Here is a 20,380-nt window from a genome sequence, read left to right on the forward strand (position 1 = left end):
CACAGAGAGTATCCTCTGGCTTTAAAGGTATGATTAACAATTGCATAAAGATGTAGATTATATCCTAACCAATTGACTAGGATGAAGCTTTTTCAAGCAATTCCATCAAACATTAAAAAAAGGGAGAAACAGATGATGAGTTTTAACTTTTAAGTCATGAGATTCAATTGAAAACTTGAAATGTGATGAGTGAAATCTATTTCTGCATTGTGTGAGAACATATGTTTTTTTTTTAAATTCATGTGCTTTACTGCGTGACGTGTCAAAATAGTAAGATCTTTAATTAAATGAACTCTAGGTTTATGTCCTTATGATTTCCTTACAAGATGTCTCCTATCAGTGATGCAATACAAATATGTTTTAAGGTTAAATAAATCAAAAAAGTTTTAGTGCAATTTGAAGAATTTGAGGCATATTTGTTGATTATAATGACAAGATCATGTAACGCATTTTGTTAGCTAGGATACAGGAAAATGACATGTTTCGATTGACCCATGACCAATTACCAGTTTGTGTTTTACGTTTTCTTATTATTTTGTTCAAAATTGTAGCTGCTTTTACATTTGAGACTGTGACTTTCCAAATCTGTGTGTTTAATCAATATTTTAAACACCTAATACTTTCTAAATTGTATGAAAACACGCCTTTGTTTCGTGCCAGCAAAAGCTTAACATGAAACTCAAAAAAGCATAATTCAATTGCTATAACATCAGATAAAAAGCATAGGTAAAAACATATTACTTAAGGACCTCCATCAGAAGTTAATACAAATATAGTGATGAGTGCAACAACCTTTTTCATTTATTGTTTCTATGCAATTTGGCAAACCCTTCAGCACTTTTATTTTAATAACTAAACAAAACAAAAGGGGAGAGACCATTTTTACATCACCCAGCCCACCTGCCCAGCACACCTGAGTGTCATGATGATCAGGACTATGATTGGCTCACATGCTCTGTCTGTAGTGCACAAAGAGCCTGATCATTCCTTAGTTTAATGTTTGAGAGCTGAGTTGGAGGTAGGTGTCAGGGAGCATTTTAGGAAGCAATTCTAGGCTAGCGTCAATATATATATTTTTTTAACTACCTGTCTGTCTTTGGTTAAATGAAAACATACTTAAACATGAACTGTACAGCAAAACGTTTACATGTTTATTCACCCTCCCTATCTACGTAACTGACCTTAAGTAAATAAGCAAATGTATGTGTTTTTAATGATTTATTTTTTCAAGTTAAAGCTTTAAAAAGTACTAATGTGATTACTTGTGAGCTTTAACATTTGGTCTGGCAAATTTGATGTCGGATTCAAATGTATTAAACAATTTAAAAGGAGTTGTTTGACATTTAAGGATTTCCAATAATTTCTTCTTTTTTATATATATATTCTCAGCAATAAGATGCAAGATATTGACCCAACATGTTGTATTCGTTTTATGTATAGGCCTTTTAACAGCAGACATTTGGATGTAATGTAGTAGGAACAACAATGTTTTGTCATATCAGTATTTTTCCCTTTTAATCTTCTTAAATGTTTTATTTTAATTTTTTTTATCTCAATCATGATTGTTGGGTTGGGTTCATGTATTTCATTGCTGCTTTGTCTATTCTCAGTATTGCCTAACTGTGTTGCTTGTATGGTTTCCTTATGAAAAAATGTACATGGTTGATTTAATTGTAGTACAAATATTTATTTTTGCTTCTGCCTGTCTCTCTGCAGGGTGTCTGCAAGGTCCTGAGAAAATGTTATCTTTATGGCCTCTTTGTCTATTCATTTAAATGTCACCTCAAGTTTCGGAACAACTCTCCAAAGTAGGCCTACTGCAGTTGAAGATTAGCCAGCCGGCTAACACTGGCACATTTACAGAAATGAATAATACATATTTGTTTGTAAGTAAATAATAAAATGAAGTTTAACTGTGCACACTATCACTAACTTCCCATTAGCCATCATGATGGTTATTGAATACACCAGTTATTTTCTTGCTGGTCAGCATCTGTCAGAAAATATCAAGATGTAGGCTATATATACTGTTTTCCTCTTTCCAGGCCATTTCAACTGGAGACTTTGAAGACCCTACCGAAATCCTGTAAAATAAAATGTTGAAACACTTGACTCATTTATTTTACAAATCTGATTGAGCTAGTTTAACAATGAGGAGCGCACACACAGGTGTTTCTAAATGCAAATAAACACTAAGCTAGTGGTTAGCAGGAGGCCAGTAATGGAACTGACTAACGTTGAAAGGAGATCAACTAGTCAGCTATTGAGGAATACTGTTACAATAAATGAAGAACAGCCATCTCAGGGTTGAGTGCAAATATTTGGGCTCCAGAGTATGTTCAATTGTGGCTGGCATCCTACTTATTCGGTTTGTGATCAAACTGTGACGTCAAACACCGCGACTCTTCTGAATTCACGCGAGATTTCATCTCACCGAGCAATCCAACATGGCGTCGTAGGAACGTTGTTATTGTTCCGTCGCTTCTTCCTCCTCTCTCAGTACGACAAAAGCTGAGCAGATACAAGGCCTAGCGTGTTCATGCTGGCATGAAAGCAACGTCTTGCAATAATGCTAAGATCCACCGGCTTCTTCCGGGGGCTTGACTGCCCGTTTTATGCAGAATACAGCGAGGAAAAAGGCATCAGAAATGGGTGTAACAGACCGTACTGTCATTTCAGACACAGCCAGCAGCGACGGGCGTCCTACGGAGCTCCGGCAGATGTTAAAAAGCAAAGAGACGTCCACTCCGCACAGAAAGGTGCTGAGTATTGTTTTACTAAATGCAGAATTTACTTGAATACCTAAACGACTTCTTTCGGAGCCGGCAGCTAGGAGAACTTGACCACAGTGTTGGATATGCCAGAACTGATAACAATGTAAAAGTGTATTTCTGTGCAATTAAGCACAATTCATAGCACCTTTTCTAATATACCCTCCACTGGTTGCTGTAAAATGATGTAAAGTACAAGGATGTGTCAAAGGAACTAATGATCTGACACAGTTGTTCCTCAACAATACAGACTACACTTTTAGGTACTTGAATTGAGTTTAATTAAGTTTTAATTTATTGTATATCTTTATACTTGTACTCCACCACATTTTCTGTTAGATATAGGTCCTTTTTTGATGAGTTGGTCTGAGCGCGTTATAGTTGTAGGTGTATTTTTTTAACATTAAGTGTCAATACTTGATTATCATCTCAAATGAGAACAATTGTGTTATATATTTAACTCTCTCTGGCTATTGCCATCTTCATAGGATACTCTTCAGATGTGGTGGAAAGTAGGGAAGCATTGTTACATACATTTGTATCTCCTGATTCTAACACCTAGACTCATTGTCTGCCGATCAACACAATGAGTAATGAATTAAGAAGGTACAAATTAGACCAGCCCAGAACGGTGCATCTCTAGTTAAAACTAATGAGTAGCCTAGACCCTTTTACTTTATTTTTGATCAATGTTATTAAGCCTGTCTGTCTTGCATCTTGCAGAACAAGGTTATGATCCCTTTAACCCAGAACTCGTGAGGCCCAAGGAGCAGCAGAATGGAGAGCCGGCTCCTTCAGGAGACCTCAATGGGGAGCTGGAGCTCGTCAACAAGGCCATCGAGGAGGCCCGCAGTGAGGTGGAGAAGGAGAAGAGGAAGCTCTCTCGCATTGGGGATGAACCATATCAACCAAGCAAGAGTAAAAAGTTGTCTTCTTCTGCTGGTGTTAAAAGAAAAACACCGCCTTCACACATGGCTTATGACCCTGGGAGTTATCAGATGACATCAGGGGGTTATAATCCCAGCCCTGGCTGCAGCAAGTATACTTTGGATTCAGACAACCTGGGGAACAATAGCAACTCTATGGAATATGTTCCTGCTTTAGTGAAAAAGCCTTCATCTCGGACACACACATACCAACTCCCCTCTCCTCCCCATAGCCCAAAGTACACAACCAGCACATTGTCCTCAAAGTGTAAATACACTGTGGACAATTCAAAACCATCTACAGATATGGAGTATGACCCAATGTCCAACTATTCGGCAGGAATTGCAGCGAAAAGCAAAAGGCATGAGAAAACACAAGATGTTAAAATGAGGCAAAGAAAGACACACAAAGTATCAGAAATGTCAGACGAGTATGTTGTAGCTGTCAAAAATTCCCGGCCAAGTATAGACTCTAAAAAGTACACTTTCTCTGACTCTGATGAGGAGAGCTCTGGCACAGAGTATCGACCCACGTCACTTAGCAATCTCCAGCAGAGAAAAGGCCACAGTGGGTCACTTTGTGACGCTGCTGGGAAGGAGAGAAAAGACAGAACTGAAAGTATGGTAAATGCATTGACACAGAGGAACAAAGAGGACTCGGACTCAGATGTCCAGGAAGTTATTAAACAAAAAGACAGTTTAGAAAAAAAGAAGGTGGCTAGTAAAACCAGTCATGAGAAAATTGGCAAATCTGAGAAAGGGCATACACTCGTAAAGGAAGCTAACAAAAACATTGGTAGTAAGAGTAGCAGTACCAGCAGTAAAGAAAAAGGGTCAATAAAGAACTCAAACCAGGACTCTGCAAAGAAGGAAAACAAGAGTCAGGAAAAAAGAGATGATAGGAAAAACATAGTTACGGTTCAAACACCTAATAAAGTACCGAAGGAAGGGAAAGAGGAAAAGAGAAGCGATGGTAAGATTAAAGCTGCGGAAAAAGTAAAAACAGATTCCTACAAACGGGATAAAGATACAGAAAATGGTGCAAGAGAAAGTAAGAAACCCAAGATATCAGACAAGGAAAGGGAACACGGCAAGTATAAGGACCGCCAAGTCCAAAATGGTAAACTTGATAGCAGTAAAACAGAAAATGATACAAAGAAAATTAGTAAAAGCAGTTATATTGGCGGGAGCAGTAGTAGTTACAGTAAAGTCCCTACAGCAAACAGTAAAGATAGGGTGAAGCAGAACAGCAGCTCATCAAATGGGAAAAAACCCAAGGAGAAACTGCCGAGTCTTAGCCACGCTGATCTGTTCGGAGATGAGAGCCCAGATGAGGTTGAAACAATTGTAATGGACGACGACGATGATGATTCTGACGACGATGAGGAAGTGCTTGTGAGAAAATCAGTCGACGCTTTAAAAAGGGGACGTCTGAACAAGAGAAAAGCATCAGACTTGACGCCATCTTCCTCTGAAGATGAGAGGGACCAGGGTGTAGAGGACAGAGGAGCCGGCAACGACGAGGTGGACGATGTTGGAATTGATTTCTCTAGTTTCCAGGAGGATCTGGACTTTGACTCGGATCCCATGGAGGAGTGTTTGCAGATTTTTAATGAATCCAAGGATGTGAAGACGGAAGACAAGGGAAGGCAGTCGAAACAGGTATTTCTTTCCATTCTGTTGCATTTGTTGTCTTTTGCATTAACCACAAACTGTTTTTTATGTTCATTCATAAATATATTTTGCTAATGCTATGTTGTGCCCTCTCTCAGCCCTCTAGGGATTCAGACGAGGAGAGGGACTCAGAGAGCACTTTAACCACTCTCTTTCCCGGTCAAAAGAAGAGAGTCTCCCATTTCGGTGCCAAAGTAAGTTTGTCTCATTTATTTCAGCTCGTCTTTTTCTGTCCCACAATACTGCACAAGGCACTTCAAGTCTGTCAGGTGGGGTAAACGCTAGTGCTGTAGTGAATAGTTTGAGACTTAATTCATAACGTAAACATTTGACTTGTTATTATTATTCAACACAGAAACAGAAACCCCCATCTCATCCCTGTCTTTCTTTCTCTCTCTTTAATGCTCTTACATGCGATAGAGGGTCTGTCCTTGTCCCCAAAATAAGCTTTCAAGTGTAAAAATAGCATTTGGTTAGCACCAGTGGACACACATTATGTTTACTAGTGAAATATATAACTTTATCACAGGAAACAGCAGTTTAAAACGTGATTTTATAATGTTTCATAAGTAATTGTTTTCAACTTTATCATAGAGGGAATGTACAAACGTATGAAATAAGTTTAAGGAAAGGGAGATTCCTTAAGTCCTTTTGGTAAAGGAGAAGTCTCTCGAATCAAAACTGATTTGCATTCACAACTTCATTACCAGACTCAGATATTCCACGAAGAGGTAACATTACATTACAGCACACCACAGTATGGTTCTTAACAGAAAGACTTCAATTCCAAAACCAAAGAATAACTTGACTTTTCAGCATCATACACTCTGTATTAAAAAAAAAGAAGCAGTCAGCTTGTCTTTTCAATATTCTTTTTTCAGTTTTTCAGCAGCAATCCCAGGTTTGGGCCAATATATTCTAAATGTTTATTAAGCATACACTGATGTTGTATCATGTACAATTACCTACAGTGAAAGGTATAAATGAATAACAGCAATACTGTTAGGCTGGAGTTAGAGTGTATGTCCTGCTATATCCTGTGGGTGCTATGAAAGTATTCTTTCAGAGCCAATTCCAGAGAAGCCAATCTTTTCCATGCTAAGACATGACACTTTGTCTCTGAGCCAAAGCAGTCACTCTTTATTAAATATGCTCCTTTTTTTCATCAGACTGATGCACCTATTCCCCGGCCCTACAAGAGACTCTCAGCCCAGGAGGTTTGCTACAAGCGTATGCAGATGGCGCAGCAGCAAGCCGCTCAGCTCTCTGCTTCAGTGAAAGCTGCCCGACAGAGCTCCAGCCCCGGCTCCTCTGGAGAGAGGAAGAGAATAGCGCACCGTCCTGGCCCACAGACAACGTCCTCCAGAGCAAGTATGAATGCCTCCACTATTGTACTGTATATTGTTGTTGGATTTAGTTCTAGCAAGTATTGTTTTCAGTGTTTCATGTAGAAATTCACATGTGTTTGTCTGACCAGGACCTGCAGATGTTAAACCAGCTGCCAGTCAAGTGTTATCCCCCAGCCAGACGTATCAAGTCAAGCCCCAAACCACGGCAGGCATTTTGCCCAAGACCACATCCACCATCTCGCAGAAGAGGGTGGCACACACACCCACCATGAAGGTATCCACAGGCTGGCAGATGAAATGCTGCCGGTTGTTTTTCAGAATACTTGTTTTTGTGTTATGGCTGATTCTTTAAGGAGATTTATTTGCTTGGTCTGTAAGATGTGTTTTACTCATCAATGTTGTCTTTCTGTTTTCATATTTCAGAGTAGTTCAATGAAGCGCCCCGTCATCCCCATTGAGTTTGGGGCCAAAGTTCCCAACAACGTCCGGCAGCGCTACCTCAACACTTTCATAGACGAATGTGTCAAATTTTGCAGATCAAAGGATGCTGCTTTCCAAATGGTATGAATATCAGCCTCCACTATTTACAGCCAGAGTATGATGTTTTGTATACTGTCCTCAAACACACAAAACATTTTATAAACCGTAGGTACATTTTTAAGGTGGTCCCAAAAAAGATGGTTCTTTATTGGCTTTAACCATACACTGTTTTGAATGCAAAGGAGATTCAGTAAGGGCTTCATATAAACAAGTTTGGACTGTTTCAGGCGCTTGATGAGGAGAAGCTGGTGTATGGTCGTAGCAGCAGTAAAAGCATCTACCTCAACGTAGCTGTCAACACTCTGAAGAAGCTACGCAGCAAGATCAGCTCTGGTCCATCCCCGGTGATCACCAGTAAGCCACCTCACTGCCTGTCCAGTATAACGTACAGTATTTATCCTTCGTCAGCGAGTACACAATGCTTTTTTTAAGTGAGGGATTCGATCAGATGGGCCAAATGCAGTATGTTGGGATAATTACAAACGTAATGAGTTGGAAATGTTCTTGAGCAGTTGAACAGAATAATATGGGTTTATCTGGTGGTCAGACAACATATCAGTGGTAGCTTTATTTTTTCTGTGTGTTTTTCTGCAGAGAGCCAAGGGTCAGTTAGCTATAGGAGGGTTCAGTCCCACGAGGAAGTTCTCGGAGGCCGTCTTGCTGCTACAACCAGCTTCACTGTCAACAGGATGGGTAAACAGCAGGAAGAGAAACTCATTGGTAAGTCCGATTTGTTTTCCTGGTAAAGAGGATAAGCGGAAACATGTTTTCATTGTGTTGTTCTAAGCCGCAACTTTCTCCAGAATTCTTTTGAATATGTTTCTTCATGTCATTCAGTTTTTTTCAATCTTGTGATCCCATCCTTGCCAACAAAAAAGCAGTTTATACATCCTGATAAAAAGATTGAGAAAAAGAAAAGAAAGAAAATAATTAGAGGAAACTGAAAGACTTGTTGTTTGTGAAGTGTTGAAAGAGTTCAGAGTACAGGGAAACTGTTTGAATAACCATGTGAGAACCTCCAGGCTCCTGTTTACAGAAAACTGTCTACCCGTTGACCGTACAATATAGCTTTTAAAAAATATATTTTTACAAAGGTAACATTTGTTGAACTTGTTGCGGTGTCTCACTTTAGGGGCCACACTGTACAGGAAGCTGAAAGCGTACTTGATGACCGAGGAGCAGCTCCAGGAGAACGGATACCCCAGGACCAACACAGAGACTTCTGGCAAAGCCATCATCTGCAACCTCCCAGAGAAGAAGGCTGTTACAGACCGTGAGTAGCCCCACAGCCCTCTCACCCATAAATAGATAAAGACACCTGTCGAAAAACAGCCAGTTGTCAACTGACGCATCATCGGTCGGTGTAAAAGTGAGAAGGGAGGACGAAGCTTGCGATTTTAAACACATGAAAATACAAACTTAGGTATGGAGGAACATCTTTAAACTGGGTTCATACAAATTGAACGCCATGTAACTTGGTGCAGTTTTATATAAGGCAAGTAATTTAAAAGACTTAAGTATTATGATACAATTTAATTAAAACGGGTTAGAAATATGCTTCAATATACCCTCCATTCTAGTTTTTACGAATGAAAGAAAATTATAAACAGCGAAAAAGTTGGCCAAGGAAATTCAATTGGTTCATTCTCTTCTAATGATCCATATTAAAAGATATCAAAACATGTTGTCTTGCAATTATTTACCCTTAATTGATCCTGTAATGTGTTTCCAGCCTTCAACAAGATATGCTGTCGATGTGGAGCGGAGTATAAGATCAATGCCAACGGCAACTGTGTACGGAAAGAGGAATGTTGCTTTCACTGGGGACGACTGCGCAGGCACAAAGGTACATTTGCATCTATTTATTTTGTGTAAATCTTATATAAATGAAAGTAATGTGCTCTTTTTTTAGGTTGTTATTCTTACTGTCTTATCTAACTCACCACCTCTGTTCATTTACCGTTATGGACCTCTGTTGTTCTGACTCACTCTTTCCGTCTCCTCCGTCAGTCTCTGGAGGCTGGGAGACAAACTACAGCTGCTGTGCTGCAGGTGTCGGTGCTCCAGGTTGCCAAGTTTGCAAGGTATCTTTCCTCAACAGCAATTATTTCTTTGCATTGTTAAGAATTCAGTTGGGCTGTCATGGCTCAGCAGGATAACGTAGTCATACAATGGGGGCATTTTGTAAGAAAAACTGCTCTCAAACATGTTGTTGAACAATGTTATATATGACACTAATAGAGAAAGAAACTATGTTTACCTTTTACCAATTTTTAGTATCTTAAATCACAGAACCACAGCTCAACCAGTTTAGTGAGACCCGTAATGTTAGGTTTTTGATAAAACTGTCTCGGATGTTAAATCTCTTGTTGCTCTATAATAAATAACCTTTGATGTGTTCCTCAGGATTCTTGAAAATATTTTTAGTTCTTTCCCCTTCAAGACTTTATGTTTTTAGATTTGCTTTGATATAGTGTTTTGTGTAACCTTCATAGGATGGATGGATATGTTGCTAAGCTTTCAAGCAATCAAGTTCTGCCAGGACACTTAAAATAACCTTATTCTAGTTTTCGAGTAAATTTCTGCACATTTGAAAGCCTTTCCCCCTGACTTAAGACATTTCATATTCCCACAGCAACACGTTCAGGACGGGCGTAAAGAGTCATTCGACGGCTTCGTCACAACGTTTAGTAAAGCGCTGCCACCAGACGGCAATGGAGGAGTGTTTGCTTTGGACTGTGAGATGGTGAGTCAGGCAGAGTGTGATTAACCTACTGAAGAACTGTTACCTAAATGCACCACCGGCCTCACACTGCAATCTTGAGCATTTTATTTTAGAATTGATTTATTTAATGCCATTTTGATACCAATAAGACTTGTAGAGAAACACAGTGCATAATATTTGGTCCCAGCATTAGTAAAATGAAGATATATAAATCATTTCTCACTTTTTGCTGAAATGTGTAAGATAGTTTATTCAAAACCATTTCCCTTATTTTCCTTCCTCTGAAACAGTGTTACACAAGGCAGGGCTTGGATCTAACGAGGGTGACTGTCATCGACTCTGAGATGAAGGTCATCTACGATACATTTGTCAAACCTGAGAGCAAAGTGGTAGACTACAACACGCGGTGAGTTTGTATCCTACAACTACACATTACATGGGTCGCGTTTGCTAATTGTACTGGTAAAGTGTTTACTGGTGATTGTCAGTTGTGAATAAACGTGACCCTGAAACAGTCGCAGTGCTTTAAACTAATTATATATTTGTGTGTTTCACAGATTTTCAGGTGTGACGGAGGAGGACTTGGAGAACACCACCATCACTCTGAGGGATGTCCAGGCTGTGCTGCTCAGTATGTTCAGTGCAGAGTCCATCCTCATCGGACACTCTCTGGAGAGCGACCTGCTTGCTCTGAAGGTGCACGCCTCATCATTAAGCTGCCTTTATTAAAAGATTAATGCAATCATAGTATTTCCTACAATGCTGTTATTGTCCCGAATTAGAAAGAAGGGTCCCCCCATCAGTCAGATTCCATCACACCCTACTTTTCACTTTACCTCACATAAAACTGCAAAAAATGCATGATTGATACATACAAGTAATAGGCACATAGTAATTTAGTAAAAATTCCAAAAGTGCAGCAAAAAAGTGGGGTTTCTAGTCTTACTAACATTTACTGTTAGCCCAAAAACATTCCCCAGAGGGAATAATTATCTAAAATACAAATCTCAACAATTATTACTGATTAACAGTATGGCCTGAAGTAAAAAGAGGACAAAATGTTGCTTTTAGTGCCAACCTGTAAACTAGTAAAGGTCCCTGGTGTGGTTTCAATATGTTATCATTAACTTAACAAAAAAACTAATTAGACAAAGACCATACTCTCCTGTGAAATGGCAAAAGAAGAACTTCCAGGTTTGACTTGATTATGTATTAAATCCGCCATAATTCTAGCGGCAGAGCAGGGTTATTCAGGTACAATCGGGAGGCAACTCTAGAAAATGTTTGCTTTAAAGGGAGACTCATCGCCTTTTTGTCTTGTTCTGTTTGTCTCTCTCTGTCTCTCTTGATTGCAGCTGATCCACAGTACAGTAGTAGACACGGCCATTGTGTTCCCTCACCGCCTCGGCTTGCCCTACAAACGTGCCCTGAGGAACCTCATGGCTGACCACCTCAAACGCATCATCCAGGACAACGGTGGGAAAATGAAGTTTCTTTCTTTTTGGTTTTTCCACTGCAAACACCTTTTACGTGTTATTTTATTAAATGAATATGCCTCACAGGTTGATTTACATCCGAGCATAAATTAAATGTTGTTCTGACTAGTGAAACTCATGAATTCACGTGTTTTCAAAAATACTATGAACTCTTATAAACTGCAAATCTCATCCATTTGAGATCCAACACTACGTAGAAATATTGAATTTCTGTTTTGTGGATGAAAGTCTTACAGCAATCATCCCCATTACGCACATCATGCATAATCCACTGTCGCATCAACATGGCCCCAGTTGCACTAACAGACATCTGAGCAGCATAATCACATAATCTCCGTTTGCAGCCGACTTGTGTCAAATTCCAAACAAAGATCAAAGATTAACCCATGATAATTCTTCATCAGTACATATACAAACAATCAGAACTGCCAAGTTGATAAATATATGTTTTCCAAGATTACAGTCTTATTTGTACGGCCCAATGTGGAATGTGCTTCCTCGGCAGCTGCCACAGGAAAAAAAAACCCAAACACCTTTTGACACAACAAAGCATTTTTAATAAACCTTAGTAAAGGAAATTCAAATAGAGTTTTCTCAATTGAGTGGCTGGGGGTCAAATACAATAAGTCCCCTGGCTGTATTTAATGAATATTTGTTACTTTTGGTGCTGATATTAAGGCAGTGCAGCCCACTAACCTTAGGTGCACTACATCCTTTTCACCAGCAGATGTCACACGTGTCATCCTTTTGGGGACTAATTTACCCAGTTTCAGAGAGAAAGATTCCTAGAGAAACAATTGTGTTACCATTTCTTCCTCTCTATATCCCCGGGGATAAAATGTGTGTTAGGTCTCTCAAGACTAAAATATGTCACAGATATTCATGGCTGTGGGATGATATTTCTATTATGTCCGAATGACTTTCAACTCCGGACTTTTCCTCTAAATAAATATATGTTTAGTCACTGTCCATCTTCAAATAAGTTAATTAAATGGTTATTAAGTCAATACCCCCCTTACCAAAGCCCTTACATTTGCGGTCTGACTGGGTGGCTGTGGCATCATTCCCAGGAGAAATCACAAGCATCATGCTTTGAGAAGTGAGATCCAAAATCACACCTGCCGTTAGCACAGGGGCCGCCAAACATGTACAAAACAAGTGAACATTTTGTTTGATGTATTTCTAGTTGACGGCCATGACTCGAGTGAAGATGCGTCTGCCTGCTTGGAGCTGATGCTGTGGAGGATCAAGGAGGATGCCAAGCTCAAAAGATGACCTTTGACCCCTCTGCTCCACAGTCCTCAGTTCCAATTCCTGCCTTCATGTAGGTGTCGGCGAAACAGAGAAGTTCAGGAGGCCTGCACCTGCTCTCGGAGAGGTCAGAGTGTCGGTGGGGGGGGACTTTCAGCACACGTTTGTTGTTGCTGCTCATTGTACTGAATAAGAGAACTGCCAGTCCGTTCAAAGCAATAGGAACCAAAATGAAATGCTTATTGGAATTTCAATTCTAAATAATGTTAATTAAAATGCATTGCTGTTTTATTTTGAGCTGAACAACAATAATATATATTATATATAATATTATATATTAATATAATATTATGCCAGGCTGTGTCTTCAGCCTAAATTGCACTATAGAAATGCTCTTTTTGTTTAGGGCCCAAGTCTATGAGTACCTCATCTGTGTTTATAAAAGCATTCACTTCTAATGAATAACAAGTTACCTGTTCTTAGTTACACTTAAATGCGTTCATGTCCGAGTCTGTCCAACATTGCCATGTAAATGCACTTGTTACTCACACGTTTTCTCGTCACTGACGCTCTGTTTATCAAGCTTATTTTGTTGGATGGCTCTGAAACTAGTCCTATAATACTTGATAATATAAACCCTCAGCAGAAAGGTAAAATATCTGCTTACTACCTACTTGGTATAGTTGCCGAATTTCATCAATACTATATTCTCAGTCTTGTGCACTGCATGAAACAAAGCCACAGGAATCATGTGGTAGCAGGTATAAACTGTTTATTCCTCCATGGAGACATATATTAGGTTCAGGATTGTTGAATCTGGCGTGGGTTATTTCACGCAGATACTTTCATTTAGCGAGTACCAGCTAACCTGTGCTGTTTTATGTTGAAAATGACTGAAAAATACTCGAATGCTGTAAATACGCTACGTTTCCTTTTTGTATTTGTTCATTTTTGGTTGTTTATCCTTTTCTATTAAAAGGTATTAGTTCAAAGAAGATGTTACCCTGTCTCTACATTTCAACAGCAAGTTGATGTTCTACAGTACTGGACAAGTTTGAGTTATTTGTAATTTATTACAAACATTTCACATTTTGCCTCTCTATTTCTTCTCCACTACACTTCCAAATAAAATAAAGACTTTTTATAGCACTGCATTTATCTGAGAGCTATAGGTACTGGTTATTTGACTCAGTAAGATTTGACATACAAACTGTGACCAGTTTATCGGTTGCAGATTAAGAAACCGATGGCATGTACTCACTGTAAATAATTTAAAGATGTATCAGACTAATGTAATTTCCCCTACTGTTTGGAGTTAATTTATTATTTTTAGTCAAAAATATGAGTTGTTATAATGTACAACTAACTAGGAAAGGCTGCTAGACTTGAGAACACAACAATAGATCATACAAAACAATAAAGATGTTAAGTTATCATCTTCAGGTGATTTAAAAAAAAAAGATAAAGGCTTGGATTTAATGCAAACTTTAATGTGGTTATCTTTGTTGTTAGAATTCTGAAAAGACATAAGCCATGACTCATCTGTAGGCGTTAAAGACAGCAGGTATCCATCATATGTTTTCTTCAAACTACAAAAAAATACTCTGGAGAAGTTTAACTTTGCATTCTGGGAAGTGCACTAACATGCAGATCATATTACTGTTTCATTTTGAGGGGTTCAAAGCCTTTTGGTCAGAAAAATGACTGTTTCTTAGCATGGAGTGCTCTAAAATCACTTAATGTACATCTATTTGATTATACCTTTTGTTTTTGAACCTTCACTTGTTTACACAGTTGTATTGCTACTTAATGCTTGAGTAAAAGATCCGAATCCTTCCTCCACCTGCTGCACAAATAGTTTTTGACAGTGTGACAGCTTTTTTCTCGGTACAGTGCCGGGCCTCTTGTGGTCTATATGTCCCTTTTTTAACAGCAGGTGCAGTGGCTGTAATTCTCCTTTCTTCAGCAGATGTGTAAATTGAGAAAAAATGGGAGAGAAATGCTAAACTGAGAGGCCCATCTTTTCTTCAGTGTGTTTGCCTGTTAAGCTCCTCCCGTCACATGTCAGTATGTATTTCCCCCGGCCGGGCCACAGTCCCCAGGTATTAAAAGAGCCAGTTAGGGATCAATACCTACACAATGTTCCAGTGACAGGGAGGGGGGCTTCCTAGTGTTTATTGAGTGTTGCAGGGATTTTGAACATGTGGAGCAAAGCAGCTTAGAGGGGTCGTCTTCATTATCAAATTCGATCAGCGCCTCTCTTTCTCTCTCTCCCCCGTGATCACCTTTTAACTAGCGGGGGGGTCACAAGGGGGAAATCTGCAGGCAGGGGCCTCCTAAACTGACCCCATGCTGAGAGATGAAGAGCTGCATTATCTCAGTGAGAGCAGGAGCACACAAACGTCCTACTGGCTGCAGACCAAAACAATTAGTCCCTTAATTGATCAGTAGATCAACAGAAAATAAACCCACAACTCTTTTGATCATTGATTAACCCTCAAATCAACTAAGCAAAAATGCCCGAAGTTTACTGGCTATATTCTGGATCCTCATGCAAATATTTGCTTGGCTTCTTAATCTTCTATTAATATGATTTTAGGACATTTGAAGACTTCATCTAGGACACAGACCTGACCTTTTCATTTGGACCATTAATCTAGAAAGTAAGAATGAAAAGTAATCATAAAATTAATTTATCCGACGCCTACTGAAGACTTTTATTTTAATCTTTTATACATTTCCATTTATTTCCAGCTATTAATTCAAATTGTCTAAAATAAAAATAAATCAAAAATGTTGCAATTAACCAGAATTCTAAGGGGTTGTATTCACATGTCTTTATTTTCTGACCATCTGCTCCAAAGTCAAGATAATTTTCTTTCTTTCACATTATTCAAACAGAAACCGCAATTGCGCTGGAACCTGCAGATATCAATTTTTGCCTTAAAAATGTTAAAAAACAGTTCATTATCGAAGGGTTGGCGATGCATTGTCGGCCAATAACGGATATTTGTGTAATCATTTCAGAGTTTTAGTAGTTCTTTTATGAAAAGATTCTCAATCTGTTGCATGCTTAAATAACTTAATGGCAGCATTTACATGTAAACTTGTCCAAAAAGGTAAATAGGTCAGTCATAATAAAAAAAAAAGAGGAATGTGAGGCATTACATTCAGAAACGTGAGAACATTTATGCTAAATATGTGCTTGAGTGCTGCTGTTTGTCATCCCGCAGCAGTATTTGGTCAAATATTTATCCTATAAGTGTTCTCACCCTTCTGCACGTGATGGCTCCTCTCCTTTTTCCTGTGTTACCTTGTTCCTCCTCTGTTTGGATGAAGCTCAATCCTAAATATTTGTTTAAATTGATTATAACTGGGTCTTAATGGTGGTGCTGAAAGAGAAGAAGCTTAAAGAGGTCAGGGTCTGTTGGTCCAAGCTCACCCCTAACACCTCAGTCCGACTCACTGTGGGTGCCCTTGACCCTCGGGACACTGGCAGCTGCCTTTCCCCCTGTCTCTCCGTCTTTAATCTATAGCACTCTCTCCAATTAAGAGACTGATATTAACTGAGTCCATCATATTGATCTTCTGCTGCAGCAGGGCTCCTAGGGGCTGAGCAGGAGATCATAAGATGCTAATTAGAAAGTAATAATGCCTTGAGGAAGTCTAATGTATTTCTCACAGTCAATTTAGAACAACATTATTGGACTAGTTTTAAAAATGATCATGCTGTCTAAACTCGGCTCTCTGTGCCAGCACCATTTGTGTGGGTTTTTGAGATTTTTTCTGTGTGTACTTGCTGTGTTTGCAGCCGGGTCAATGTCACTCTAAGCCCTGAGTGTGTCAAAGCCAGTGTCAGGCCTCACAGCGTGATCCTGGGGCTTAAGAGGAGCGAGTGACCCGCCACCCGCTCCCCCTGCCTCCCACAGGTCAAAGGCCAGCCGGCCCTATCGATTCCCCCCGATGAAAAACTCTAGCCCTCCACTCCTCGGCCCACATGCTCCCGGACTATCACCGCCACCCCTGAAGGCCTCTCAATTGTGTTTTGCATGCCAATCGATCCAGTTGGTGTCAGGGAGGGGGGGGCTTACTTTGAGATAACTGACAACTACAAAGGTCCCCTCCTGACAGGCCCTTGTCAATACAAATGTCCACTATTGATAAGTAATTAAAGAAAGCCTTAACATAAGGGGAGGATTGCTTTCTGAAACAGCTGTTAAACAGGAGACATTAACAAAAACCTCTAAGTGACAGAAAAAAAGAAGAAAAGAAACGTAACTGCCCCCCCAGCTTCGTTTACCTCAACTGCCTCTCACTTTCATCCAATGCAAAGGACATTATTAAATACACTTTAACAATATAACATTACAATATCAGTACTTGATTGTGTCAGTTTATGGAGAGAATGGCAGCTTGGACAATCAGCAGGTGGTTTTAGTCCTTTTTCAGGCAAATATAGATTTATTTTTTTCTTCCAGGTTCTCGATGTGAGGTTTTAAAGCTTTTCCTTGTTTGATGTGATCTTAAACTATAACTATAAATATTGAAAAACACTGTCCAAGATACACATATGTGACAGTAGTTTGGACTTCACTTTACGCCACAAACTGACTGTGTCACGGCTCAATGTTGCTTGTTGCCAAATGACCCAAAGCTGAAATCCTGATGGGAGATTCAGATTTGTTGGACAACTATTCAAGTTGTCTTTTCTTTAAGATAAAGGTGTATCCCCCACTGAAATACAAATGCGTTATAAACAATTTTATAGCTAAAACATATTAAATAAAAAGTTGATTATAGATCATTGAAAAGCATCCAGCCATTTTTAAAATGCTAAAAATCACCTCTTCCATCTTATAAACTGACAACATTTGCTGGTGTTTTTAGCTTCCTCTGATAATAAACAAATATATTTATATGATGAATTAATGATGAAAATATCCATTAGATGCAGCCCTGATTGGTTTAATTTGTTGTTTTGGCTCTTACAGTATCAGGAATTTAACATCATATAATTTTTGTAAAATTTTACAAAATAATGTTGTTCACCCTTTAATGACCGTTTGTTAGTTTCTCAATTCTAGTAAGTTATTAAGGCTACATTTGTTTAAGTGTTAACAATTCAGTAACAAAGAGAGAGAGGTTTAATAATCAAGTCTGCAGTTGTATTGTTATCAGAAAAATTAGGTCAAACCATTCAAAGAGATTTTTTAAAACCTGCCAACCTAAAAGTAGTTATAACTGAAGTAAAGGTTTCATTAACCAATAAAGGCCTTGCATGGTATCAAATGTTTGGCAATACATTCAGACTGTGACTGCAACAGTTCAGAAATATACAAGAAAGGGCTTTATAAGGCTGAACTTGAATAACTTCATGTTATTTTCCGTCAAGCAGGATAAAGTTTTGACGGTCACTATTCATGTTGTCATTTTCTCACTGTAATTCCCTCTTGCTATGTGACAACAGTTATTAAACCTGCGTGAGTTTCCACCTGCTCTGCAGTGAGACTGTTGTCAGTGATGTGACTTGGCCTTTTGTCTTTTATTCACTATAATCCATGCATGTGTAAGTAGATCCTCTAAGAGCAGGATAACTCCCTTTTAAGCTGTTTTAAACACTACAGGAGGGACTTAAAGCCAGTAACTTCTCATTTACCTCTGCACCTTTAAGGCTCTAATGCAAAACACTCACATCCTGTTGATTAGACCGAGGCCTTTTTCTTTGCTTTGAATTCACAAAACTGCTGATTACCTTAATTATAAATGAGATTGTTCTGAGCTATAGCTGCATTTAGTCAGAAAGTGTTGGATGACAGGGCTGTTTTAAGAGGCCATTTCTCATTTAGAGTGAACCCTGGTCGTCTTGAAGGGTTGGAGGTGATGCCCTGCAGAAAGGGAAATGATCCAGGGAGGAGGAGGGGGCGTTGAGTGAGTCAGTGGTGGCAGCTCTGCAGTGGGGAGGGTCACACACAACCACACTCTTTGTGTGCCTTTAATCCCCCCAGCCAACACAGCTTTGGCCAGGTTTCATCATGAAAGTGCCATGAAATAACTACTTTTTTTCTCTGCTTGCAGTAAATCTCCCCTAATCCTACGGGCTGTGGAGACAAAGGCCTCTGGGACCTAATCCTGGAGCTTTTAGTGGGGCTGAGGGGCTGGCCGACAGAGCCTCTTCTAAATGACTTATTTCTATCGGACACTAATATAGCTTGACAGCCAAGAACGACCAAAAGAGGAGGAAAGAGAAAAAAAAGCAAGGGGAATAAAGAGCACAAACATTTTCACATATTTCGAAGTCTGAGCAGTTGATTTTGAAAGAGGAAGAAGTGAAGCACAAATATTTGAGCGCAGCCTCGAAGTACACAACTGTCAAGACGACTCACATGTTTATCTGTGATGAATAATACCAAAAATAAGCGACTTCTTTATGCAGTGGAATGGGATGGAGGAATGTACCTGTAACATCTTATTTATCCCCATCTAAGTTTTACTCACTGCAGAGCATCTGTCTACCCATGTAAAGTTTACTTTCCATTTCTATGTTGTGTGAATACAATAACACTTAAAGAAAACTTAACAATTAAATTCTGCTTGCCTTCATTTAAACAATCTCAGATTGTCAAATGTCAGATTTTAAAGAGGTTTTTTGGTTGCAGTGTTTTTTTCTTTTACAAAGGGAGGTTATTGGGATAGACAGCGATGTATGTCGTACACATTTTGATGTTAGACTACATTGAATATACTTGGACGGATGGTAAAATCAATGGTGGAAGAAGTGTGCCAAGATATTTTACTTAGCTGAAATTGACAACGCCGCAGTGTAGAAATACTCTTTAAGTAGCAAAGGTTTTCAATTTACAGAATGGCTCATTACAGTGTACATTTGTAAAAGTTCATTGCTTTAATGTTGCACCTGGTAAACGTTAGTATTTTCTTTATCTACAATAAGACAGTTTATTTATTTGTTGATTTTATTTTTGCATTACCATTCAGAATCAGACAATAACAAGTTAATGAAATCATCAATAAATGCAGTGGAGGCTGTTGTATAAATGGATTATTTATGATACAAGTAAATGCTAAATGCTAAGTGAAAATTGAATCGATGTAACTGAAAATGTTGAGGATAAAATGCCCTTTAGAGGACTTCATGTTGTTGAAGATTTAATGTTTGTCCTGTTTTCTGTTCCTGGGAAGACTTCTAATTATCTCAGCAGGATTTATAAAGAAATAGTTCTCATTGAGGAGGTTGAGATTAACTTCACATGGTGACAGTTTATGGGCAAAATATGGTGCCTGTTAGCTAAATAAACCCTCAGAGAAACCCCCACTGAGGGGAGACTGTCAAAGGCAGCGGCCTGAGAGAAAGGGGCTGAGAAGCAGAGCACAATCAAAGGCTGTTATTTTAATCTGTCCTGCCTCAGAGATTAGCCTACCACATTGTTTTAATTGTTTTAACGGGAGGGAATGAAACGCTCGCTTATAGGGGGATCCTTGCATTAATCTCTCAAGTTCAATAGTTTCAAAAACTTGAGCTCCTTGCAACCCCCCTCTTTTCCCTCATCCCACATAATCCCGGCTAATACCTTTCTTTCTATTGGCTAATGGCTGAGGGGAGCCTGGGTAAATGCGTCTTAAATAGTGGTGG

General features: G+C 39.1%; 1 protein-coding gene across 1 annotated transcript; it reads left to right on the top strand.

Annotated features, from left to right (window-relative positions):
* The first annotated feature begins 2,440 nt into the window (after positions 1 to 2,440).
* Positions 2,441 to 13,727, top strand: rexo1 (REX1, RNA exonuclease 1 homolog). The gene is made up of 16 exons (XM_063892122.1): positions 2,441 to 2,759; positions 3,495 to 5,359; positions 5,470 to 5,565; positions 6,541 to 6,742; positions 6,849 to 6,994; positions 7,144 to 7,281; positions 7,488 to 7,614; positions 7,855 to 7,980; positions 8,393 to 8,533; positions 8,993 to 9,106; positions 9,271 to 9,344; positions 9,896 to 10,006; positions 10,276 to 10,391; positions 10,543 to 10,681; positions 11,341 to 11,461; positions 12,668 to 13,727. Exons 1-16 carry the CDS (start codon positions 2,570 to 2,572, stop codon positions 12,754 to 12,756), a joined length of 3,795 nt encoding a protein of 1,264 aa, XP_063748192.1. The 5' UTR covers positions 2,441 to 2,569; the 3' UTR covers positions 12,757 to 13,727.
* The last annotated feature ends 6,653 nt before the right edge of the window (positions 13,728 to 20,380 follow it).

The sequence above is a fragment of the Eleginops maclovinus genome, chromosome 9, assembly GCF_036324505.1.
Source record: "Eleginops maclovinus isolate JMC-PN-2008 ecotype Puerto Natales chromosome 9, JC_Emac_rtc_rv5, whole genome shotgun sequence".
Classification (NCBI taxonomy): domain Eukaryota; kingdom Metazoa; phylum Chordata; class Actinopteri; order Perciformes; family Eleginopidae; genus Eleginops; species Eleginops maclovinus.

Coding starts and splice junctions, on each gene's coding strand:
- rexo1 (XM_063892122.1), top strand. CDS start 2,570: ATGCTAAGATCCACCGGCTTCTTCCGGGGGCTTGACTGCCCGTTTTAT. Junction 2,760..3,494: donor CGTCCACTCCGCACAGAAAG/GTGCTGAGTATT, acceptor TGCATCTTGCAG/AACAAGGTTATGATCCCTTT. Junction 7,981..8,392: donor GCAGGAAGAGAAACTCATTG/GTAAGTCCGATT, acceptor GTCTCACTTTAG/GGGCCACACTGTACAGGAAG.